Source organism: Populus euphratica, unplaced genomic scaffold (assembly GCF_000495115.2).
Source record: "Populus euphratica unplaced genomic scaffold, PopEup_1.0 scaffold20.1, whole genome shotgun sequence".
Taxonomy (NCBI): Eukaryota; Viridiplantae; Streptophyta; class Magnoliopsida; order Malpighiales; family Salicaceae; genus Populus; species Populus euphratica.
In genome coordinates this window covers 107752-129116 of record NW_011499854.1, presented here as the reverse complement: position 1 = coordinate 129116, position 21365 = coordinate 107752, and the positions used below count along the sequence as shown (strand labels likewise).

Genomic DNA, 21365 nt, shown 5'->3' with positions numbered 1-21365 from the left:
GCCTAGGCCTAGATATGGGTGAATTAAAAGAACACTAAGTATGCCTTGTGGGACTCTTTGCAGGGCCTGTATAATAAATACTTGGGTCTGATGGTTTGTTGGGCGGAACCATGTTTTGAAACAATGAATATTTTGTTGGTCCAACAATAAATTAAGAAAACGGACACTACAATGGGCCTATCATTTATTTCTCGTATTGGGCTTCAAGCAATCAGCCCACGTCTTTAACTTTAGGAAACAGTCTTGTCTAGACTTAACCCAATTAACTTCTCATTGTTGGGTTTCAAGCCTTCACCTCTTTCCGATGCTTCTCAACTAGAAATTATCAAATACTCCCTGGTGGACGGCTTCCATTCTATAAAGCATATATACAAATAACAATACGGGAATAACAATTTTTTTTACAATTTTTTTTTATCTTGGAAATAAGTTTGGGGCCACTTTTTCACAATAGGGGTTATTCCGATAGGAAGGAAAAAAATTATAGTATTATTAAACTCAATTTATTTTTTTAAAAAAATTATTCTAATTTCTCATTTAATTCGAGTTTTAAATCAAATTATTTAGAAATTATTTTAATATGATATTATTGACCTAACTTATCTAAAAATAACTTGAATGGTTAGTGAAAATATAATTTGATTTTTTAAAAACAATTCCAAGATGATATTTACAAAAATATTAAAATAAAAATATATTAAATTAATTTAAATTAATTCAGCAAACTTATTAACTACATTATATATTCCACCGAATTTAATAATTTTTTTAACAAAATTATTTTTTCTTGAATTATATGATAAAAACATTAATGCTAAAAAAGATCAAGTATCAACCTAATGCCTAAAAGTTTGAAACCATAATAACTTTATAAAAACATAATAATTTTATAAAAAAATAAATTGAAATAGTTTTTAAAACTTAATTCTTAATATTATTTTAATTAAGAAACTAAAAAATGTTATTTATATTATATAAAATAAATTAAGAAATATATAAAATAATAGATCAAAATGAGTTGTTGACACTAATTAAATATAAAAACAAAAAATAATCTTCTCATTAGAAACAAAAGATAAACAAGCATACAGTTTCTATATCCATTATGTATTTTAGTTTTACTTTTTTCATAAGACAAATCAAACTAATATTTTCAAAATATCTTGCAACTAAAAAATTTATAAAAATTCATTAGCTATTTTAAAAATAAAACTAATTCAATAAAAAAAATATTGAAAAGTCATACAAAAACAAAACAAGAAAGAGGTAAGATGTTGATAGGGGACATACATGTGTACGACTGTAATGATAAGAAAAAAAAAATCTATGTGCGCTTAAACTTAGAAGCCCAGCCCGCGATTATGTATTTTACCTCATGCATCGCCCACTCCTTTTTAATATAATTGGGCAACCTTGCTTGCTGGGTTGCTCCTCAAGATATGACCAACACTGTAGTTGGTGGAAAATTGTGTGGGGGCTTCTAAAAATTTGTTTTGAATATATTTTAACCTAAAATATCTAAAAAATATCATAAAATCTTTACAGAGAAGCTATCAATTTTAAAACACCATAGAATCACTTAAAAAAAAAGAAATTAAATAAAAAATATTAACATATTCATTCCAATAATGATGATTTGTGTTTCTGAAAAGTAATCATTCCTTAACGTTTTCTCTTCTTTATTATTACCAAGTAACTCTTTTTTTGTTTTAAACTTAAAGGTTGAAATGTTAAAAGAATAAAATTTTAAATTAAAATTAAAATTATAAAAAAACAAAAAAAACTGTAGAATAAGAAATCAAAAGTAAGCTGACTAAACATAATGTTTTCTAGCGAATTTGACATTGAAAATGAAAATTCTCCTTGTTTTATACTCTAACGCTCCATTATTATTATTTTTTCCTTAACAAACTTTATTAAACTGGCAATTAATTTAGGTATAATAAGCTGTAATAAAAAAAATTGAGAATGAAACTTAGAAAATAAACTTCGGTTGATGTTTTGGTAAATGTTGTATTTTGTAAGTAATTGTAATTTACTCTCTAGTCGCTTCTTAAAAGCTCATCCGCACTACTTCCATAGTATTTTATTTTATTTAAAATCTCTTTTAAAATTTGAATTGCAAATAATAACATCAATAATATTAACAAAAACTAATTGCGCAACGCTCCACTATCTCAAGTCCCCTGAACGGAGACCCATCAGCACCATGGATTCACACAGTGTCAGATTTTTTCTTGCCATTGAACTTTTTTTTCCGATATGATCTTTCCACATTTTTTGTTCTCTGAGGTCAGCGTTAATTGTTGTATGGATGGGCTTGCTCTAGGATTCTCGAGGGTATAAAAGAGATTTGACATTTGACTCGGACTTGATGTTTTTCAATTTAAATAATATTGTAATATCCATCTTTAACTTAGTATTCTATAATGTAACTTATAATCTATGTATTATCAAAAACTATATAATACATATTTTTGCAACTCAATGCACACAAATAATATTTAAAAAAGAATTAACGAAATATATTCATACACCATAAAATCCTAAATCATAATATCAATTAAACAAAAAAATCAAACTTGCTCTTAAAAGCTTTCCTAATAATATTGTTGAATCACCAATTATTTGATAAACATATTACTATGGAAGAAATCAATTATTATAACCATCAATTAATTTTAAAATAAAAAAGGGAAATGAGAAAGTGAAAAAAGAATTTTAACAACATTATCAATCAAGAAATTATAAAAAATGAAGAAGAGAAATAACAAAAATCAACACGCATATCTTTTTAGAGACTGTTTAATATTTTAGTAGTAATTGTTTAAAAGTATTTTTTATTTAAATATGTATAAAAATAATATTTTTTATTAAAATTAATTTTTGATATCAATATATAAAAATAATATAAAAAATAAAAAAATAAATTTTGGACAAATAATATTTTTAACAGCAATGCCAAATATATGGGAGGGTAATGATTTCAAAGAGAGAAAGAGAAGATTGGAAGGAGAGAAAGCGGTCCACGAGAGAGTGGAGAAAGAGTGAAAAATAAAATGGGAATAGTTTTACGAATTAAGGGATATATATATGGTATAATATGTTTTGTTTGTTTATTTATCGATTGTCTAATCTTTAAAGCACAATTAACTTTTTCTTTGTTTTCTGTAAGTAGGGTGCTTAAAATTAATTTCAAGATTTTTAAAAGAATTATGAATTAAATAAGTATTTCAATTTAATAATTTAAATTTTTAGTTTTAAATAAAATTTTAAAAATATAGTTTATATTATTTTTTAATATATTTTTTTAAACAAAAAGTTTTTAGATTTAAAACTTAAACAAATTCATACTACAATATAATTAATTAAATAAATTATAATAATAAAATTTAAAATCATAACTGCTTACTCATCAAGATTTTAATATTATATTAAAAAATTATTATAATCAAATAATTTAAAATATTTAATAAATTATTAAAATTTAATTTATATTAATAATAATATTATAATGTTTTGAGATTAAGGAAACTATAAAAATTAAGTATATATTTGAATGGAAAATATGCTTTTTAAAATAAAAAACATGCATTTTTTAACTTTTAAAATAATAAATTATATTTTAAAAATACCATTCTAGAAAAAAATCACCATACTTCCGCACCACTCGCTCTCTCAAGAGCGCGAAGGTACACTAAACATGATATGACCTTCTGCCATTAACAACTACACGTGCAGCAGTAGTGACGTTCGGTAATATTTCGCATTACTCCACCAAGAACAGTGTTAGAGGATTGGTTCTAGTAATTTCTTGGCTAGAAAGGAAGGAACTTTCTATGGTGGTGAATTGTAAGAAAAAAAAAAGAAATTGTCTTAATCTTAACCGCAGAAAAATTTAATGTTATTCTTGACGCTGATGTTATAATTAACGATTAAAAAAATGTTAGTGACTCAAAATCAAGCAACCTGAAAGATGATTAAGCTCAAAGGTACTTCGACAGTGGAGACCCAGCATGTAAATCTTAAGTGTGGTTGAAAAACAATTCAATCTCTGAGATGCTAGTGACAATTACCAAATATGAGTGACGCATTTTACTTATGTATTTACTAACCTCGCTAGTTAGATCTTTAGATTATGTGTTGAGATGATCTAATCTTCCAAATTAGTGTTTTCTTAATCTTTTTTACACCATAATTTTTTTCTTAATCAGTTTGCTAATTTGTTTTTTAATATTACTGCCTAAATTTTAGTAACATTCTCATTATATTACTGTTAAAAAAACCAAACATGTGTGACGCCCATTTTCATGCGGGACCGAATTTGCTCGTAGTGTAACACACGGACTTGACTTTTATTATTTTATTAAAAATAATTTGTTAGTTTTCATGGTTTCAAAAACTATATATTTAATTCCTAAATTTTGAAAGTTATTTACAATTTAATATTTTTATTTAATTTACATTCTTCTCTATTTTATTTTAATGAATACAAAACAAAAAAGTAGATATGATGAAAACATTAATAAGAAAAAATATATATTTAAAACAAAAATACAACTAAGTATGATTAAATTGCTTAAAAACCTATTAAATTATTTATTATTGTTATTATTACTACTACTACAAGAATTAACTTATATTTTTTTGTTGCTATCTATTTTTCTATCTAACAATAAAACTGAGTTTTTATTTTATTTTAGCACAATTAAAAAAATATAAGGAAATAACTCAATTTAGAAAACATTTAGAAAAATAAAATAGTTGAGAGAGTTATAAAATAATTTCTACAACTCACGATTCTATGCATTATATGTGATTCTCTTCAATTATAAAATGGCATGTAAAAAATTAAATTGATGAAAAAGGAGAGAGAAAAAAAACTTTAACAACTTACTAAAGTTTTGATAACGATATCACTTGTATCATTATAAAGCTCTCGATAAGATGAATCCAATAATACTAAAAAAAATCACTAATAAAAATTGATATGGATCATATAAGCTGTCAAAAAATATCAATATTCACTTTGAGTTATTCTTGTAGCTCACTCTAATCATTGTTGATGATTTTTTTTAGTGTGTTGGATTTAACTTACCGAGACTTTTTAATGATATTGATGATATTATCATCGAGGCTTCGATGCATCTTTAAGATCTCTTTATTTTATTATTTTTGTCTCTCTCTTCTTCTTTTTTATAAATTTAAAAAAAAAAATCTTGAAAGCACACCAAAATTTTAATACCAACACTACTAGAACTATTAAAAACTTTTTAACGAAATGAGTCTAACAATACCATAGAAGTTACCAACAATGAACATAATAAGTTACATGAGCTCCTAAAAGATAACCTTAGTATAACTCATATGATCTACTTTGATCTTTGTTAGTGATTTTATTTAAAGTTGTTATAATCATAAGATCATTTTTATAATATCTATAATGTCATTATTGAAATTTCAATTTATCTTTAAGATATTTTTTTTCTTTATTATTTGTTAACTTTTTAATTTAATTTTTTTATAGATTATTTTATAATTTAAAAAGAGTCATATACGACGTATACGAATAAAAGATATTATCTGTAACTCTCTTACCTACACTACTTTTCTAACTATATATTTCTTATTTTTTTTAATTGTGTTTAATCCTATAAAAACTCACTAAACGGCATCACATTTTTTAAGATGGTGATGCCCTGCTATAACATGTCTTGTGTGTAGATTTTTAATTGTTCCTTTTATTTTATATAGATTTAATATTTATTTTTTATTTTATTTAATAAATTTTATATTTATATATCAATTTTTATTATAAATTCAATTCATTTAGTTAGTTGGACTATAATCCAAGCTATTAATTGTTTTTCAATTCATTAAATAATTTAAATATTTTATTAAAAAGTAATGTAGACCCACAGCATAATGAGATAGGATGTGTTGATTGACCAATGAATTACATGCATCCCCCAAACTCAGGCTGGGGCCAGCTGGAATTTGTATGATTGCTTTTGTCGCGAAGACTAATGAAATGACATCTTAAACCCTTAAACAATGCAGCCATTCAAAACCCAATCCTAATTAGAGCTAGCTAGGGCAGACATCATTTTCCATCCAGTTGCCACATCCTTCTCCTCCAGAGAGTTGCCAAAAAGCAACTTCACCAACAAAATATCCCAAGTACGGATCGATGGTTTTGGTTGTCGTCTTCTGCTTTTAGCCAGACCTTGAACCCATCGATCAAACACGAGGGTTCACAGGCGACCACCATCTCATAATGATGCTGAGAATTGAGTTATAATATTGACTCGGAATGGTGGACGTGAACCTAATTCTATATATATATATATATAAATATCATTGCGTACATGTAAATCATCGTGTCATTATAATTATATATGATGAATATAATATTCCTTGGTTTCAAAGACAGAACAGGTAGAGTATTCTCTCCGGAAAAAGAGAAGAGGGAACAGGGAGAGAAAGGCCCACGAATATCAAGTGAAGGGAAGTGACTAAGGCCTATTTGTTTTATATTTTAAAAATGTTTTTAGATTTTTATTTGCTTTAAATTAATATTTTTTTAATATTTTTATATTATTTTAATATGCTGATATCAAAAGGAATTTAAAAATATATTATTTTAATATATTTTCAAGTAAAATATACTTTAAAATACAATAATTACTCCCAAATAAATTGTTGGGAAGAAAAAATTAAATGGAAGGCAGTGTATGGTAAATTCAAAAGGTGTAGTGACTCAGAAAACTCACATGTTTACTTTCAGGAACATTGCTGCACGAAGTGGCTTCTATCCAATTAATCACCATTGTAATATATCATTATAAGTGCAAAAGGTACTTATCACAATTCCCATGCTTGGGGGGAAGGCAGCCATAGATAGATTGAGATTTGATCGCGGAATTTAACCTAAAACAAGCTAAAGGCCTAATAATTAAGGATCGCATCAACAATCATGCAATTTATAAGATTTTTACAAGACATCATTCATATTTTTGGATTCTTTATTCAGTTGAGAGTTTTGATGATCAGTTCCTTTGTGCAACTTCGAAATGCAATGCAATATATACCATCTTTTCATTAAACATTGAACAAGGGGTGTTGGTTTCAAGTTAGGAGTTCGCTTCCTACTCTCATTTTCAAACTTAAATTTAATTGGAAGTTACGATAAAAAATTATAAGAAATCTAAATGTAAAATTATCAAAACTATACACTCATACTCCGACAATTAAGAACAGTAAAATCATCTTTCGATTTTCTTTTATTTTGAGGAGGATTAATATATTTTACTTTGGAGTCTGTTGTTACATGCATCCTTATGAATTTTGATTTTGGTAAATAGATAACATCCAAGGAACGAAAATAATTGCCTTCCTAGAGACAATGTGGGTGTGTGAATAAGCTGGGAGGCATTGGATAATAAATAAAACGCACAAATATATGTGATTTATTTTTCAGGACTATTTTTTAATTAATATATACACTCGATGATTATTATTACACACACACACACACTCAAAACATCCAGAATAGTACATTCTATTGAATTAGGCATATTGACTCTGCCGTCGATCCAGAGATGGACATGAACTTTGTTGAGAGAGAGCATAAGCTTAATTCTTCCAGTTAAATTTATTAATGGTTTATTTTGTTGTTGCAGTAGTCTACTTCGTGTGATTAGAATGAGCCAATAAGGAAAGGTTATTCTGATAATCAAGATTTAAATAGATAGTTATTGAAAAATCTTACTTTATGAACACTCTAAAATTCAGCTCAACCAAGAAAAGCAAAGCAGAGGAGACAAGTGTGACCACCTCAACTATCACCTGAAGTGAATGAAGCTCCTCATTTAATCTTCCTTCCTTCGCATCACCTAATCTCTTTCTCTATATAATACTTGTCAATTGGTATCTCCATACATTCTTCATCCGTTGGCTAGCTTCCTCCTCCTCCAATTTCTTCCCTACCAAACAGTGTGTAAGAGACATATTTCAAGAGAAAGCAGTGAAAGGTCCGAAATGGGCAACTCTCCGCGTCCCACAGTATTGCCTTCAATGGCAGCTCTGCAGCTCTTTTGTTTTTTCATTTTCTCTTTAGTGCCGGACTTTGCAGCGGCCATAACAAGGCAGTACACTTTCAATGTGCATAAATCTTTAACACTTCAATTTCAAAGTTTTTGTTGCCAATTCTATCCTCATATTCTAATTTGTTTTATTTATTTTTCCTGATATGATTAATAAAAGATCACATACAAGAATTTTACGAGATTATGCCACACAAGGAGCCTAGTGACAGTAAATGGAAAGTTCCCAGGTCCTCGCCTGGTAGCAAGGGAAGGTGATCAAGTTCTAGTTAAGGTGGTCAATCATGTTGCTGAAAATATCACCATTCACTGGTATGAATATATATGTATAGTTTATCAAACAGTTAAATCAATTTATAAGTTATTGCATTATAAATATTTATGTGGCTTCGAGGTATCTTTAATATGATTATTTTGAATGAGGGAATAGGCATGGTGTAAGGCAGCTAACAAGCGGTTGGGCAGATGGTCCAGCTTACATAACACAATGTCCCATACAAACTGGCCAGGCATATACGTACAATTTCACCATCACTGGGCAGAGAGGAACACTCTTGTGGCATGCTCACATTTCATGGCTAAGATCATCACTCTATGGACCCATTATTATTCTACCAAAGCTCAATGAGTCCTACCCATTTAAGAAACCCTACAAGGAAATCCCCATTCTTTTTGGTAACTAATTAATTCATTAGCATATCAATGTATTATTCTTTTTCTCTCCCTAAATTTTAAGCTATGCAACAGAGAATCGATCTCTAATGAATTCGGGATTACAGGAGAATGGTTTAATGTAGATCCAGAAGCTGTAATTGCCCAGGCTCTTCAAACCGGGGCAGGTCCAAATGTTTCAGATGCGTACACCATCAATGGCCTTCCAGGGCCTTTATACAATTGTTCTGCTAAAGGTAAAATCTCACTTGATGATTATAAGTAGTGACTGCGCCAGCCATTTCCGGTTTTTTAATATTTTGCAAGGGAGAATGCGGTTGATATTACCACCTACAACATGCAATAGTGTAAAGTTGCAAGAGAAAGGTCAGAATTAAGGGCATGTTACGCATGCACCATGTAGGTTTTTTTTTTTTATCTAATAAACAGAACATAATTAATATTAATGAATATAGTTAATAATTAGAATTATTACCTTTAATCTGGATTAGTTGCAATACTATCGTCAAAGGGCAAATTAAGATGTCTGTTGGATGGAGTGTAGCATTCACCCATGCAAGAAACGGCATCCATAATCTACGTAAATCATAATACGGATGTCATTTTCTTTTTTAAGGTGTGATGAGATTTTATTAAAAATAAAATAAAAACTGAATTTTCAAAGAAATTGAATTTTGATATATCTAAAATAATTATCAACGTGATCTTCGCAGATACATACAAACTGAAGGTAAAGCCGGGAAAAACCTACCTTCTCCGACTAATCAACGCTGCACTCAACGATGAGCTCTTTTTCAGCATTGCGAACCACACTCTCACCGTCGTTGAAGCTGATGCTGTTTATGTCAAACCTTTTGAAGCTGACACGCTCCTCATCACTCCAGGCCAAACTACAAATGTTCTACTCAAAACCAAGCCACATCTCCCTAATGCAACCTTTTACATGTTTGCCGGGCCTTATTTCTCAGGCATGGGGAGCTTTGACAACTCTACCACCGCTGGTTTCCTGGTTTATAAACATCCATCTGGTAATAATCACTTGAAAAAGCTTCCTTCACTCAAGCCAACTCTGCCACCAACCAATGCTACTGGATTCGTTGCGAATTTCACCAAGAAATTCCGTAGCTTAGCCAACGCTAAATTTCCAGCTAATGTGCCACAAACAGTGGACAGGAAATTCTTCTTCACTGTGGGACTTGGGACTCACCCGTGCCCTAAAAATACAACCTGTCAGGGACCAAACAATAATACCAAATTTGCTGCTTCGATTAACAATGTGTCATTTGTATTACCCTCTGTGGCTCTTCTCCAATCCTACTTCTTTGGACAGTCAAATGGTGTCTTCACCTCCGATTTTCCTCAGAACCCAACAATACCATTCAATTATACGGGTACGCCACCAAATAATACTATGGTTAGCAATGGTACAAAAACAGTGGTGTTAGCATTCAACACGAGCGTGGAGTTGGTAATGCAGGGCACAAGCATACTCGGTGCCGAAAGTCACCCACTCCATCTGCATGGCTATAATTTCTTTGTGGTTGGACAAGGTTTTGGCAACTATGATCCCAACAAAGATCCTTCCAATTTTAATCTGGTCGACCCTGTGGAAAGGAACACGGCAGGAGTTCCAGCTGGTGGCTGGGTCGCTATTCGCTTCCTAGCGGACAATCCAGGTGCGTTATGCGATTTGTAGGGTAATTCTTGTATTTTTTTTTTTTGAGAATTACTTAACTTGAATCTTAAAAATTCTTGATTGACGACAATATTGATTTTGTGGAAACTTGTGACCAGGGCTGTGGTTCATGCACTGCCATCTTGATGTGCACACTAGCTGGGGGCTACGAATGGCATGGATAGTCTTGGATGGACCCCAACCGAATCAAAAAATACCACCACCACCGTCTGACCTTCCGAAGTGCTGATTGTGGCTGATCACTGGTCGGCATACCATCATTTGTGAATTCTTGTTTTTAATGCCTTAATAATTATGAGATTTTTTTGAGCGTAAGGGAGAAGGCGAGGCTGGTAAAATTGAGAAAACGAAAAGAAAGTAAGGGGTTGATTTTGCCTTGTTTGTTTGTGACTTGTTGCTAGTGGGTTTGGTCGAGAGTCAAATTAAAACTGAGATTCGAAAGAGCAGCTCAGTTGGATACATCGGATGGATTAATCACGCTTATCAATAATATTTATTCGATATTTGGCTCATCTACCTCGTATTTACGGTGCGATCGAGCTTTCCCTCTCATAATTACTATTTTGCTTTAATTTTAACTAAAGCTGAGTCCTGACATCTGATTGATGCTGAGGTGCTGACAGACTTCAATTCTTGAATTGCCATTGGCCAGTCAAAGAAATTAAGAAAAACCCCACTCCAGTTCTTTGCACAAATTTAAGATTGGTTATGTGTATTTCCATTACTTTACAATTTGGTTCTATTTCTTTGAATTTTTTCTTTCCACAGCAATCTCAAACCATAGCTCATTAAATGAGACCCCACTCAAGTTTTAAAATTTGACAAAAATCTCTAGATCTACAAAACACATGAAGATAAGAGACAATCAAGCCCCAAGACATCAAAAACATTGTATAAAATTATGCAATTGAAGAAAAATATGTTGAGGACCAAAACGAAAGGAAAAAGGCAATCAACAGAAATACTAAATGAGTACAATATTCTTCTACTGTGATTATTAATATTCATGTACACTAAAAATTTACATAATTATTAATTTTAAAACTTATAAAAATTTATTTAATTTTTAATTTTAGAATTTATAAAATTATAGTAATACTAATTAACAAAATTATTAAACATAGAGGTATTAGTGAAAAAATAAATAATGCAAGTATTTTTTTTATGGTTTTTATAAAAAAATAATTTAATAAAAATGAATTATTTTTTAGTTTTAATAAGGTTATGAAAACTAAATTGAAAAATATTTTTTTAATATTTAGTTATGTCATGTAAAATAAGATAGAAAATAAATTATTAATATTTAAATATTTATTTCAAGATTTTTTTTTAAATAGAGACTATAGATGAAAGGATCAAAGAAAGATTAGATTAAAAAATAATTTTATAAATTATTTTAAATAAAAAAAATAACAAATAGAGAGAGAATATGACATAAAAAAGTTAAAAGATAATAAAATTTTAAAAAATTTATATATTTTTTCCAATAAAATAAATATCAATAGATACATAAACAAAATTTAAATTAAAAAAATGATAAGAGAAAAATTAAAAAAAATTGAAATTTAATATAAAAATGAATTTTAAGGAAATAAATAAATTAATTAAAACAAAATATATTACAATTAAACGTATGGAAACAGCCTATTTTTTCAAATTGCATTTTAATTTGAGAAAGTCATTCTCAAAACCAATCAGCTTGAAGCACGGCTTAAATAGGACATATATACTAGGAGAGAAGATGCATATCCTAGCTTCATTGACAGTTGAAGATCAAGATTGAGATATACAGACAGCCATAAAACATGACCTCCTTCTCCTTATGTTTTATTTAAAGAATGAGGGAGACATTTGAGTTAATTAAGAAAGTAAAAAAAAAAAAGGGGGGAAGAAAGTTAGAGAAATTAAAGAAGGCTTGGATGGGCCCTCATGGTGCTAGATTAAAGTATCGTTTGGTGTTTGGTATTATGATAATGAATGAAATTCATCCACACCCATAAATATTATTATATGATAATACTTCAAAAGCAATTTTTTACTAGCAGGTCCCACCATTAATTATGGTTGTGCCACAGGTTTACAAGAAACAACTCTTTGTTATTTCTTGTGCCGAGAAAACCCATATATAGTGGAGCTATGGTCTACTGTTTACGTGAATAGTTCTACTATTTCAGTCAAACTGATTTAGTTCAAAGCTAAAAATACATTGAAACGAGTTTGACCCAACAAAATAAAAAAAATTATTTTAATTGTGTTTTATTTGAAAAAATAGTCTTAAACATTATTCAATGACACGACATAAATTAGACGAAGATTATTTGATGATATAATATTTGCAAAATTTGATCATAATTTCAATTTTATTCATGATTATACTTTCCCTGATGTTGTCGCGCTTAAGAAATTTGTGAAAATTATAGTCCTTGTTGGATGTATTTACGTGATGAAATTGTAAATAGTTTAATGAAATAATAAAAAATATTTTATATAAAGTATTATTTATTTCATAATGTAATAACAATAGTTAAATTTATAATATTTAAATTAAAAACTATCAATATTAATATATATTTTTTAAAATTATTTATAACCTTAATTTTAAAAGCATTTTTAACCAAACACATTAAATTACTTTTTATTCAACCTAAATTTCAATCACAATTTTAACAAAGCATATATATTTTCCAAATCAACCTCAAATAAAAATACCTTTTATAAAATAATTTTTTTAAAATCACAACTATAACAACTATCCCATTATCACCTCATGTTTGCAATTATATCAAACATAAAAAATTAAGAATACGCATAAGATTCCTAAGAAGCAATTAAGATGCTTTATTCATGGGGAGAGGATTTGCCCCCCATTTAAGGAGGCCAGCTTCCTTCCTCCTTATATAAAATCTGCTTATAATACTTCAAGGCTTGAATTTGCAGTAGATGGCAGCAGTGCCTTATATTTACAATAGCAGAGTCTATCTAAGGAATGTTTGAAAGTCTATGCTAAATCTATGTTATCGTTACAGCCATAGTTATTGAGCATAGAATCAGGTATAATTATAAATTAAATGACAGAAAAATTAGCATGATTGTAGACTAATTGTACGTTGTTTCATGATCTGCAGAATCTTCCTTGATATGTTTCTACAAGATTGAGCTTCCATTGGTAAGACCAATCTAGTGAAGCAATAACTTAATGCGCTACCTAGACAATAGCTTTATTAAGAGATCAGCTAATTGGTTTTAAGTGTGAACGTGGTGGACCTGAAGACTCCCTTTATGTACTAAGTCTCAGACAAAATGAAGATCTATTTGAATGTGTTTCATGCGTGAGTGATTAACAGGGTTGAAACTAAGATATGTTGCTTCGAGATTATCACATAGTAGTTGGGGATATTATGGCGTTGAAAACCTAGTTATGTTAGAAGAGTGGATAACCAAACCATTTCAATTATGGCGTTGAAAACCTAGTTATGTTAGAGTGGATAACCAGACCATTTCAGAGGCTGTAGTGGCGAAAGCCCGATATTCAGTTTTGGTTATGGAATGGGCTATAGCCCGTTGCTTCTTGAAACTCTAAGAAATAGGATTGGAACCTAAAAACTTGATATAGGTAGAGGTGGACATGTCATCATCAATGTTGTCAGCCAAATCAGCATTAGAATAAGTCCGTAAGGCAGTGATGCCAGTCTTGCGGAGCTGAATGCCATGGGCGATTATGTGTTTTAAGTAACGAAAGAGCCTTTTGGTAGCAATCCAGTGTGTTATTACAGGCCGGTGGATAAATTAAGACAGTTTGTTAACAGCAAATGAGATATCAGGGCGCGTCAAAGTAAGGTACTAGAGGCTATCAATGATGCAACAAAAATCTAAGGTATCCACAGCACCAGTGCCATCAATTAATTTAAGAGGTTGAGTGGAGGAGAGAGGAGTGGAGATATTTTTCGTACCATTCATACTTGTTGTAGCTAAGAGGTCATGAACATATTGATGCTGAGAAAAAAACAACCTGAATAGGGTGGGAATCACTTCAACACCTAGAAAATAATGAAGTGAAACCATGTTTTTTAGAGAGAACAGTGTATTAAGTTGCTGGATAACAGAATGCACAAAAGATAGAGTATTCCCTGTAATGACAAGGTCATCCATGTATACGAGGAGATAATAGAGAGTCGAGTCGTCCCTGTAAATGAAAAAAGAGAAGTCTGCCTTGGAATTATGAAAACCTAGCTGAAGGATAGTAGATTTAAGAGTTGTATATCAAGCCCGTGGGGCTTGTTTAAGGCCATAGAGTGCTTTGTTTAATCTGCAAACATGATGAGGCTTGGATAAATCCTTGAAGCCGGGGGTCTGTATAAACACAACTTCAGTTATTGCACCATTTAAAAAAGCATTGTGAACATCTATTTGCCTCAGTACCTATGCATGCATTACAACAATAGATAGGACAACCCTGATGGTGACTAATTTAACCACGAGATTAAAAGTCTTTTTGTAATCAACACCAAGACATTGATAATAGTCTTTGGCGACTAGATGGGCTCTGAAACGATCCACTGACCCATCAGTTTTGTGTTCTGTGTGGAATACCCATTTATAACCCACTGGTTGACAATAAAAAAAAGGTAGAGCCAAGTTCCAGGTGCCATGTTTCATAAGAGTAGTAAGCTCATAAGACATAACAGTACGCTAGTGAGGTTGAGATAAAGCCTGACTCACACTTGTTGGCTTAATGGTTTGGGGAAAGGGATATTTGGATATGGTGTTGAGGTGCTTGGGTTTGAAGATTTGGTTCATTGATCTGATGGTCATACTGTGAGTGCGACGAGAAGGTTCAGGTGCTGCGGGAAAAAAGGAATGAGGGGAGTGGGGAAGGTTGGATGGAAACTAGAGGTGGTAACAGAAGGTGATGAGGAAGAGTTAGGCATAACAGCAGGGAGCAGATTGGGTGAAGAAGGTGGGTGAAGGGTTGAGTTTTAGAAGCAATGAAGAATGAAGTGATCAGAAAAGTGATTGAGATTACCTGAAGAGGATGTAACGATGGCAGGTGGACCTTCCTAGTGTTGACGGGTTTGGTCTGATGGTGAAAGAACAGACATCAAAGGAACATAAGGGAGGGGAAGTCATATTTGAGACTTTGAAGTTGTGTAAGATGAAGAAGAAGAAGTGTTGACGGGTTTGGTCTGATGGTGAAAAAACAGACATCAAAGGAACATGAGGGAGGGGAAGTCATATTTGAGACTTTAAAGTTGTGTAAGATGAAGAAGAAGGCACGAGAGTGGATGGTTTGAAGAAATATTTATGTTCATTAAATAACACATGTCATAAAGTAAAGAATTTTTTTGCGGTGGGTTCAAAACATTTGTATGCATTTTGCGTTAAAGAGTAGCCGAGAAAAATACAGGTTTGGGATTTTGGTTGCATTTTATTTGAATTATAGGGCCGGGTAAACTGGTAACAAATACACCCAAATTTTTTTTAACTTTAGGTAATTTAGTGGTTAACCGAAAAGAACTTCTAGGGGTGATTTTCTATGGAGAAGAGGTATAAGTTGTTGATTGATAAGGTAAGATGTAGTTTGAAAAGCATATGGCCAATACAAAAAATAAAGATTTGCATCATGGAGAAAAGTGAGGCCCGTTTCAACTAAATATCGGTGGCGACGTTTTGAAACACCATTTTATTGGGGAGGTATGGAGTAGTGGTATAGTGAGATATGCCATGAAGTAGAGATATAATTTTAAAGCAATGAACTCTTCACTATTATCAAAATACAGTGTTTTGATAGTTTTTTGAAAACAATTTTCCACAACCTTTGTAAAAAGTGAGAAAATAGTAGAAACACTGGATTTTATGACCATTGGGTAAAACAATGTATATTTAGTATAATGATCCACAAAGATAAGATAATATATAAATCCATCAAGACCAGTATAACTAGCGGGACCCCACATATCAGTGTAAATAATAACAAGTGATGCTAACTTTTAAGACTTGTGACACGAAATGGTTATTGATGTGCTTTATTAATAGAGCAAGAATGACATAATAAAGACAATTTTTGATTGGATGTAATAGGAAGGGAAAAGTTTTTGACAAGACTATGAATGATTTTAGTAGAAGGATGTCCAAGGCGCTTGTGTCATCCATCAAGTGATGTTCGAATATGAACATTAACAAACTTTTTGGAGAAGACAAGGACCATGGATGTAGGGAAGGTATAGATGTCATCGTTACATGCTCCTTTTAGTAGTAGAGCCCCCATGATCATGTCCTTCACAAGAAAATAAAAGGGATGAAATTCAACAAACACATTATTTTGTTTGGTAAAATGATGAACAAATATTAAATTTTTGCAAAGATTTGGAACACAGAGAGTATTACGTAAAAGGAAAGTTTGATTGGGGGAGTATAAAGCCAAAGAACCAATATGTAAGACTACCAAATCTGAACCATCACCATGAAGTATTTCGTCAGTGCCATCATATTCAAAATGAATAGATAAATTAAAAAGATCTCTTGTGATATTATGAGAGGCTACGGAATCAAGGAACCAATTTTTATCTTTGCTCGTGGATGCTGTGGCACGGTTTGCAAAAATATTTGAGGAATTTAAGTGGGAGTAGAACTTGGTAGTCTGACCAAACTGATCATAAAGTTGGCATTTGGGTTGATAGCGCCAATTGAAATTAGGAGACCTACCAATGTTGTAATTTGAGCTGCGTCTGTCATGATGAGCCCAATTAGGATTTCTTCCTGGACTGAAAGTGCGAGGCCCACGCTAAGAGTGTTGTCTATTGTGTCGTGACGATCCCTAATTATATCCTCCTTGCATGTACTGCTTTATTTTCGTGTAGTTGGCAGAGACAACCATGGTTTGTGTTGTAGTTTCCAGGCGTTTTAGATACGCCTCATGGCCAACCAAAAGATCATGTAACTCCTCAAAGGTTAGAGAGGACTTTTTGGCATGGATAGGTCCTGCAATCTCTCAAAAATCTAAACCTAAATCATTTAACACATAAAGTGTTAGGTCATCATCTGAAATTGGATGATTAATAATGGCTATTTCATGATTTGTAAAATCTTCTTTGATACCTTTACTCGTCATCATTCAAATTTCATATATTAATTGAAGTATGAAAACTAAAATCCTCAATAATTTTTAAACATAAAATAAATAATTTGTTGTTTTATTAGATTTGAGAAATAAATTTTGTTTCAACATGTGAACATTTTTTAAAAAATTAAAATTATTAAATTTGATTCGAGAATTTATTAAACTCAGTTTCAAGCTGGGAGGCTTAATCATGAATAATTTAAAAAAGTATTTTTAAGAAAAAATCAAAACAATATGTTTGTGATAAAAAAAAAATTATCTTTCCACAGCAAACTTAGTATGCCTAGGGTATTATAATTAATGCGCTAATTGAAGCTGCTATTTCTTTTAACACGCTTAGCATGCTTAGGTGAAGTGCTTCAATGTTTTCTGCAGGAGGCTCAGCAGTTACAGTAGGAAGAGCGGTCGGGTGTGGAAGCAACAATTTGACAGTTGTATGACCGTGTATATGTTGTATTTATATTGACTGATTGGAGGGCTCAAAGAAGTCTATGGTACAGCATGAGAGGAAAACAAAATTTCTTGTTCCATGAAGGCAAGGTTGGTTACATGCATAAAGCTCCTTGTCCAATATTGTGTACTAGGAGGGCGTAGGAGAACCATGGCTGGTGATGGTGATGGGAGAGATTTAGTTGATCATTCATATACAGAGAAAAGGAAGCAACAACAGAACATTTATGCAGTACCAGAAGCAAGAGTTATGCTCGCGGAAGGGGAATTGATGCACATGAAAAAATAGTTAATTGTTAGTAGTTAGTTAGGTCTACGGATCAAAAACCCTCCTCCTCCTAGGGTTTTAAGTCTGATGGAGTAATTATTTTCCCATCTCATCTCTTTTCGTGAGCCAAGAATTCATATTTTGGGGTGAAGACTTTAGATATAAACCAATCAATATCCGAAGTTAAGAAGCCCCAAAACCAGAGCTTTCTGCTAGTTTTCATGGTTTCTTTCATCAATTTGATCCGTGCAAATTTGTGATCTGCCCACTTCAGAAATCTTTAAGAAAAAAAATACACGGGGCGTAAGCAAAACTACGGTTGTTAAACTTGTTAGTTGTTGCCCATCCCTCCTTTGGTGGATCCTGCAAAATGTGAAGCTCCAGCAGCAGCTGTCAAAAAAAAAAGTGTCTTAATCCTAGCTATTCAGTGAATTTCTCTCGAGTGAAAATTAAGAAGGGGCGTAGTGATTCAATTCTGAGGTTTTCTATAACACCAGATCCTGCCATTCAAATTTTATTAATTTTTAGGATCATGACAAACTTTTGTCATGTGAACAGAGCACAAGAGAGAAATAGCTTTCAAACAAGTCTACCAGGAGCGCAGGAGAGAAATTGCTTTCATTTAGCTACCCTGTAAACAAAGAATCTGAGGAAGTAGTAGCCAAGAGAACAATTGATGGAACATCAGGAATCTTGAAGGCTTGCTTGAATTCAAAGACAGTGAAGCGATTTGTTTACACTTCTAGTTTATCAGCAATAGAGTTTCATGAGAGTGGTGTGGACATCATGGATGAGGGATTTTGAAGCGATGTAGATTAATATCAAGACCCTGTGCAAATCGCAATCACCTTTTAATTTCCATCCATTGAATGATGAATATGGCATGAACAGATTAGTGACTCGAGCTCCATTTTCACATCCTCTTTCAAGTTCTTTCTCACTTCAACGCATGAAACTTATTTCTTGTCTTTGTTGCCTGATGCCTGACTCCAAACCATGAGATGCATTTTCTGTATGACAGCGCCAATGACATCTTTGTCTTCGCTTTTTCTAATAAAACATGGCTCCGCTATGTTCATATAGAATATTTTGTTTAAAGCTTTTGATTCTATCTAGAGCATGTTAAATATACGATGAGGATTATTTTTTAAATATTTTTTTATGTTAAAATATATATTAATAATTTTTTTATTTTTAAAAAAATTATTTTTAATATTAGTACATCAAATCAAAACGATCTAAAATATATAAATTATATTAAATTTTAATAAAAATAAAAATAAATTATTTTTTTTTTAATTATATTAAATTTTAATAAAAATAAGAATAAATTATTTTTTTTTAAAATCCAAGTTAAATCACGTTCCCATGCAACCTTTTATAACTTTACTTTGTTTTGTGTTGATCATGTCATGTCATGACATCCTACTTTTGCTGTTTTGCTTCCTCGTTCGTCGATTGTTTCAGCGTACATTGTGAAAATTTCTTCCTTGCTGTTTCCTTCTCAATGCATCTTATAACTTCGAACACGTGATTAGAGGTGGCCTGCATTGGAGTGCGGGGGTCCTAAATAGTAAAATCTAAAATAAAAGGGATTTTAATTTTACCCCTCCTCACAAACCTGCTATGTATTTTTTTTATTTTAATATTGTTTTTATTTTTTTCAATATTATATTTACTAGAATTTATTTGGTATAAAGTTATCTTAATTTATAGATAAATGATCATATTGCAGTTGATTAACTAAAACAACTCCCTGCTAGTATTAGTGATTATTCGATTTTATATATATATATATATCCTAGGTTAGAGTAGTCAAAGGAAGAAAGGTCAAGTGAGCCTATCACATGGACGGCAAAACATTATAAAATTATATTCATTGCTAGAAATATTCTCTGGAGACAGTAATTAAAAAATAATATTCCCTCTTATATATAATATTTCTAGCAATGAATATAATTTTATAATGCTTTGCCGTACATGTGATAGGCTCACTTGACCTTTCTTCCTTTGACTACTCTAATATATATATATATATATATATATTCTTCAAGAGAATGACAACTACTGTGCTAAATAGGTAAAACAGCCCATCATGTGCTCTTAAGCATAAATTGATTAACATTGATATTTCACTTACATTACTTGCAGAGGATAGCATGTTTTTGTGTAGTTCACACACTTTTTGACACTAACCATGACAATTAGCTGTGCAATATTTTAATCCAAAAGCAGATTCACAAACATAGGCATATGACATTTTCTATTTTTCCATTTTCAAATGAAAATATCAAGAGTGTAACAGATTTTTTTGTCAGTACTTTGGAATCGAGACCACAAATCACTATTGCAAACCTTTTTTAACTTCATTATTTATGTCGTAATCTTTTCTCTTTTTTTTTTGCATGTATAAATTTTACAGGAAGTATTAGAGTTTGATCTAAATTTTAAAAATATAAAAAAAATAGTTATTTATTTTTAATATCAAGAATTATAAATTTATAATATATTTTTAATATTTAAAAAAATACAAAAAATATAATTTGGGTTTAGAATAGTTAGGCTTAATTCATGAAACTATGGTCCATATTGTCGGAGTAGACTTACTTTATCCAATAAACAAGCTAACAGTTAAAAGAACACAATAATAACTTGATAATAATCAAATAAACAAAAAATATAATATAGCTTAGTTATAGTATAATAGAGGTAATATTATCCTCTCAATACATAATTAGTTTTTTTTATTCTATTCTGAAAATCAATTATAATTTTTAATATTTAAAATATGTGATGGTGACCCAAACCTTTAAAATTATATATTAAAAAAAAAATTCATCTTCTTTCCGCACTATAAAATTCCTGATCCAGAATAATGACGGCCGGATTGCTGGACAAGTGCAGCAGCTCAGTTGACCAGAACGCTTCGTCCAAGGAATAATGGTTCGAAGGATCCGTACAAGATTTAAAGACTTGCATCGTCATGGCGTTGTGAGCTGTGTGCAAAAGATGGCCAAAGAGTTCAATTGTCGTTAATAAAAAGCAGAGAGCGGCATC

The 21365-nt window shown here is 31.0% G+C and overlaps 1 protein-coding gene across 1 annotated transcript; it reads left to right on the top strand.

Moving 5' to 3' along the window:
* Window positions 1-7933: 7933 nt before the first annotated feature.
* On the top strand, window positions 7934-10985 carry LOC105122443 (laccase-2-like). The gene is made up of 6 exons (XM_011021543.1): window positions 7934-8163; window positions 8266-8417; window positions 8536-8780; window positions 8885-9013; window positions 9491-10453; window positions 10572-10985. Exons 1-6 carry the CDS (start codon window positions 8041-8043, stop codon window positions 10700-10702), a joined length of 1743 nt encoding a protein of 580 aa, XP_011019845.1. The 5' UTR covers window positions 7934-8040; the 3' UTR covers window positions 10703-10985.
* The last annotated feature ends 10380 nt before the right edge of the window (window positions 10986-21365 follow it).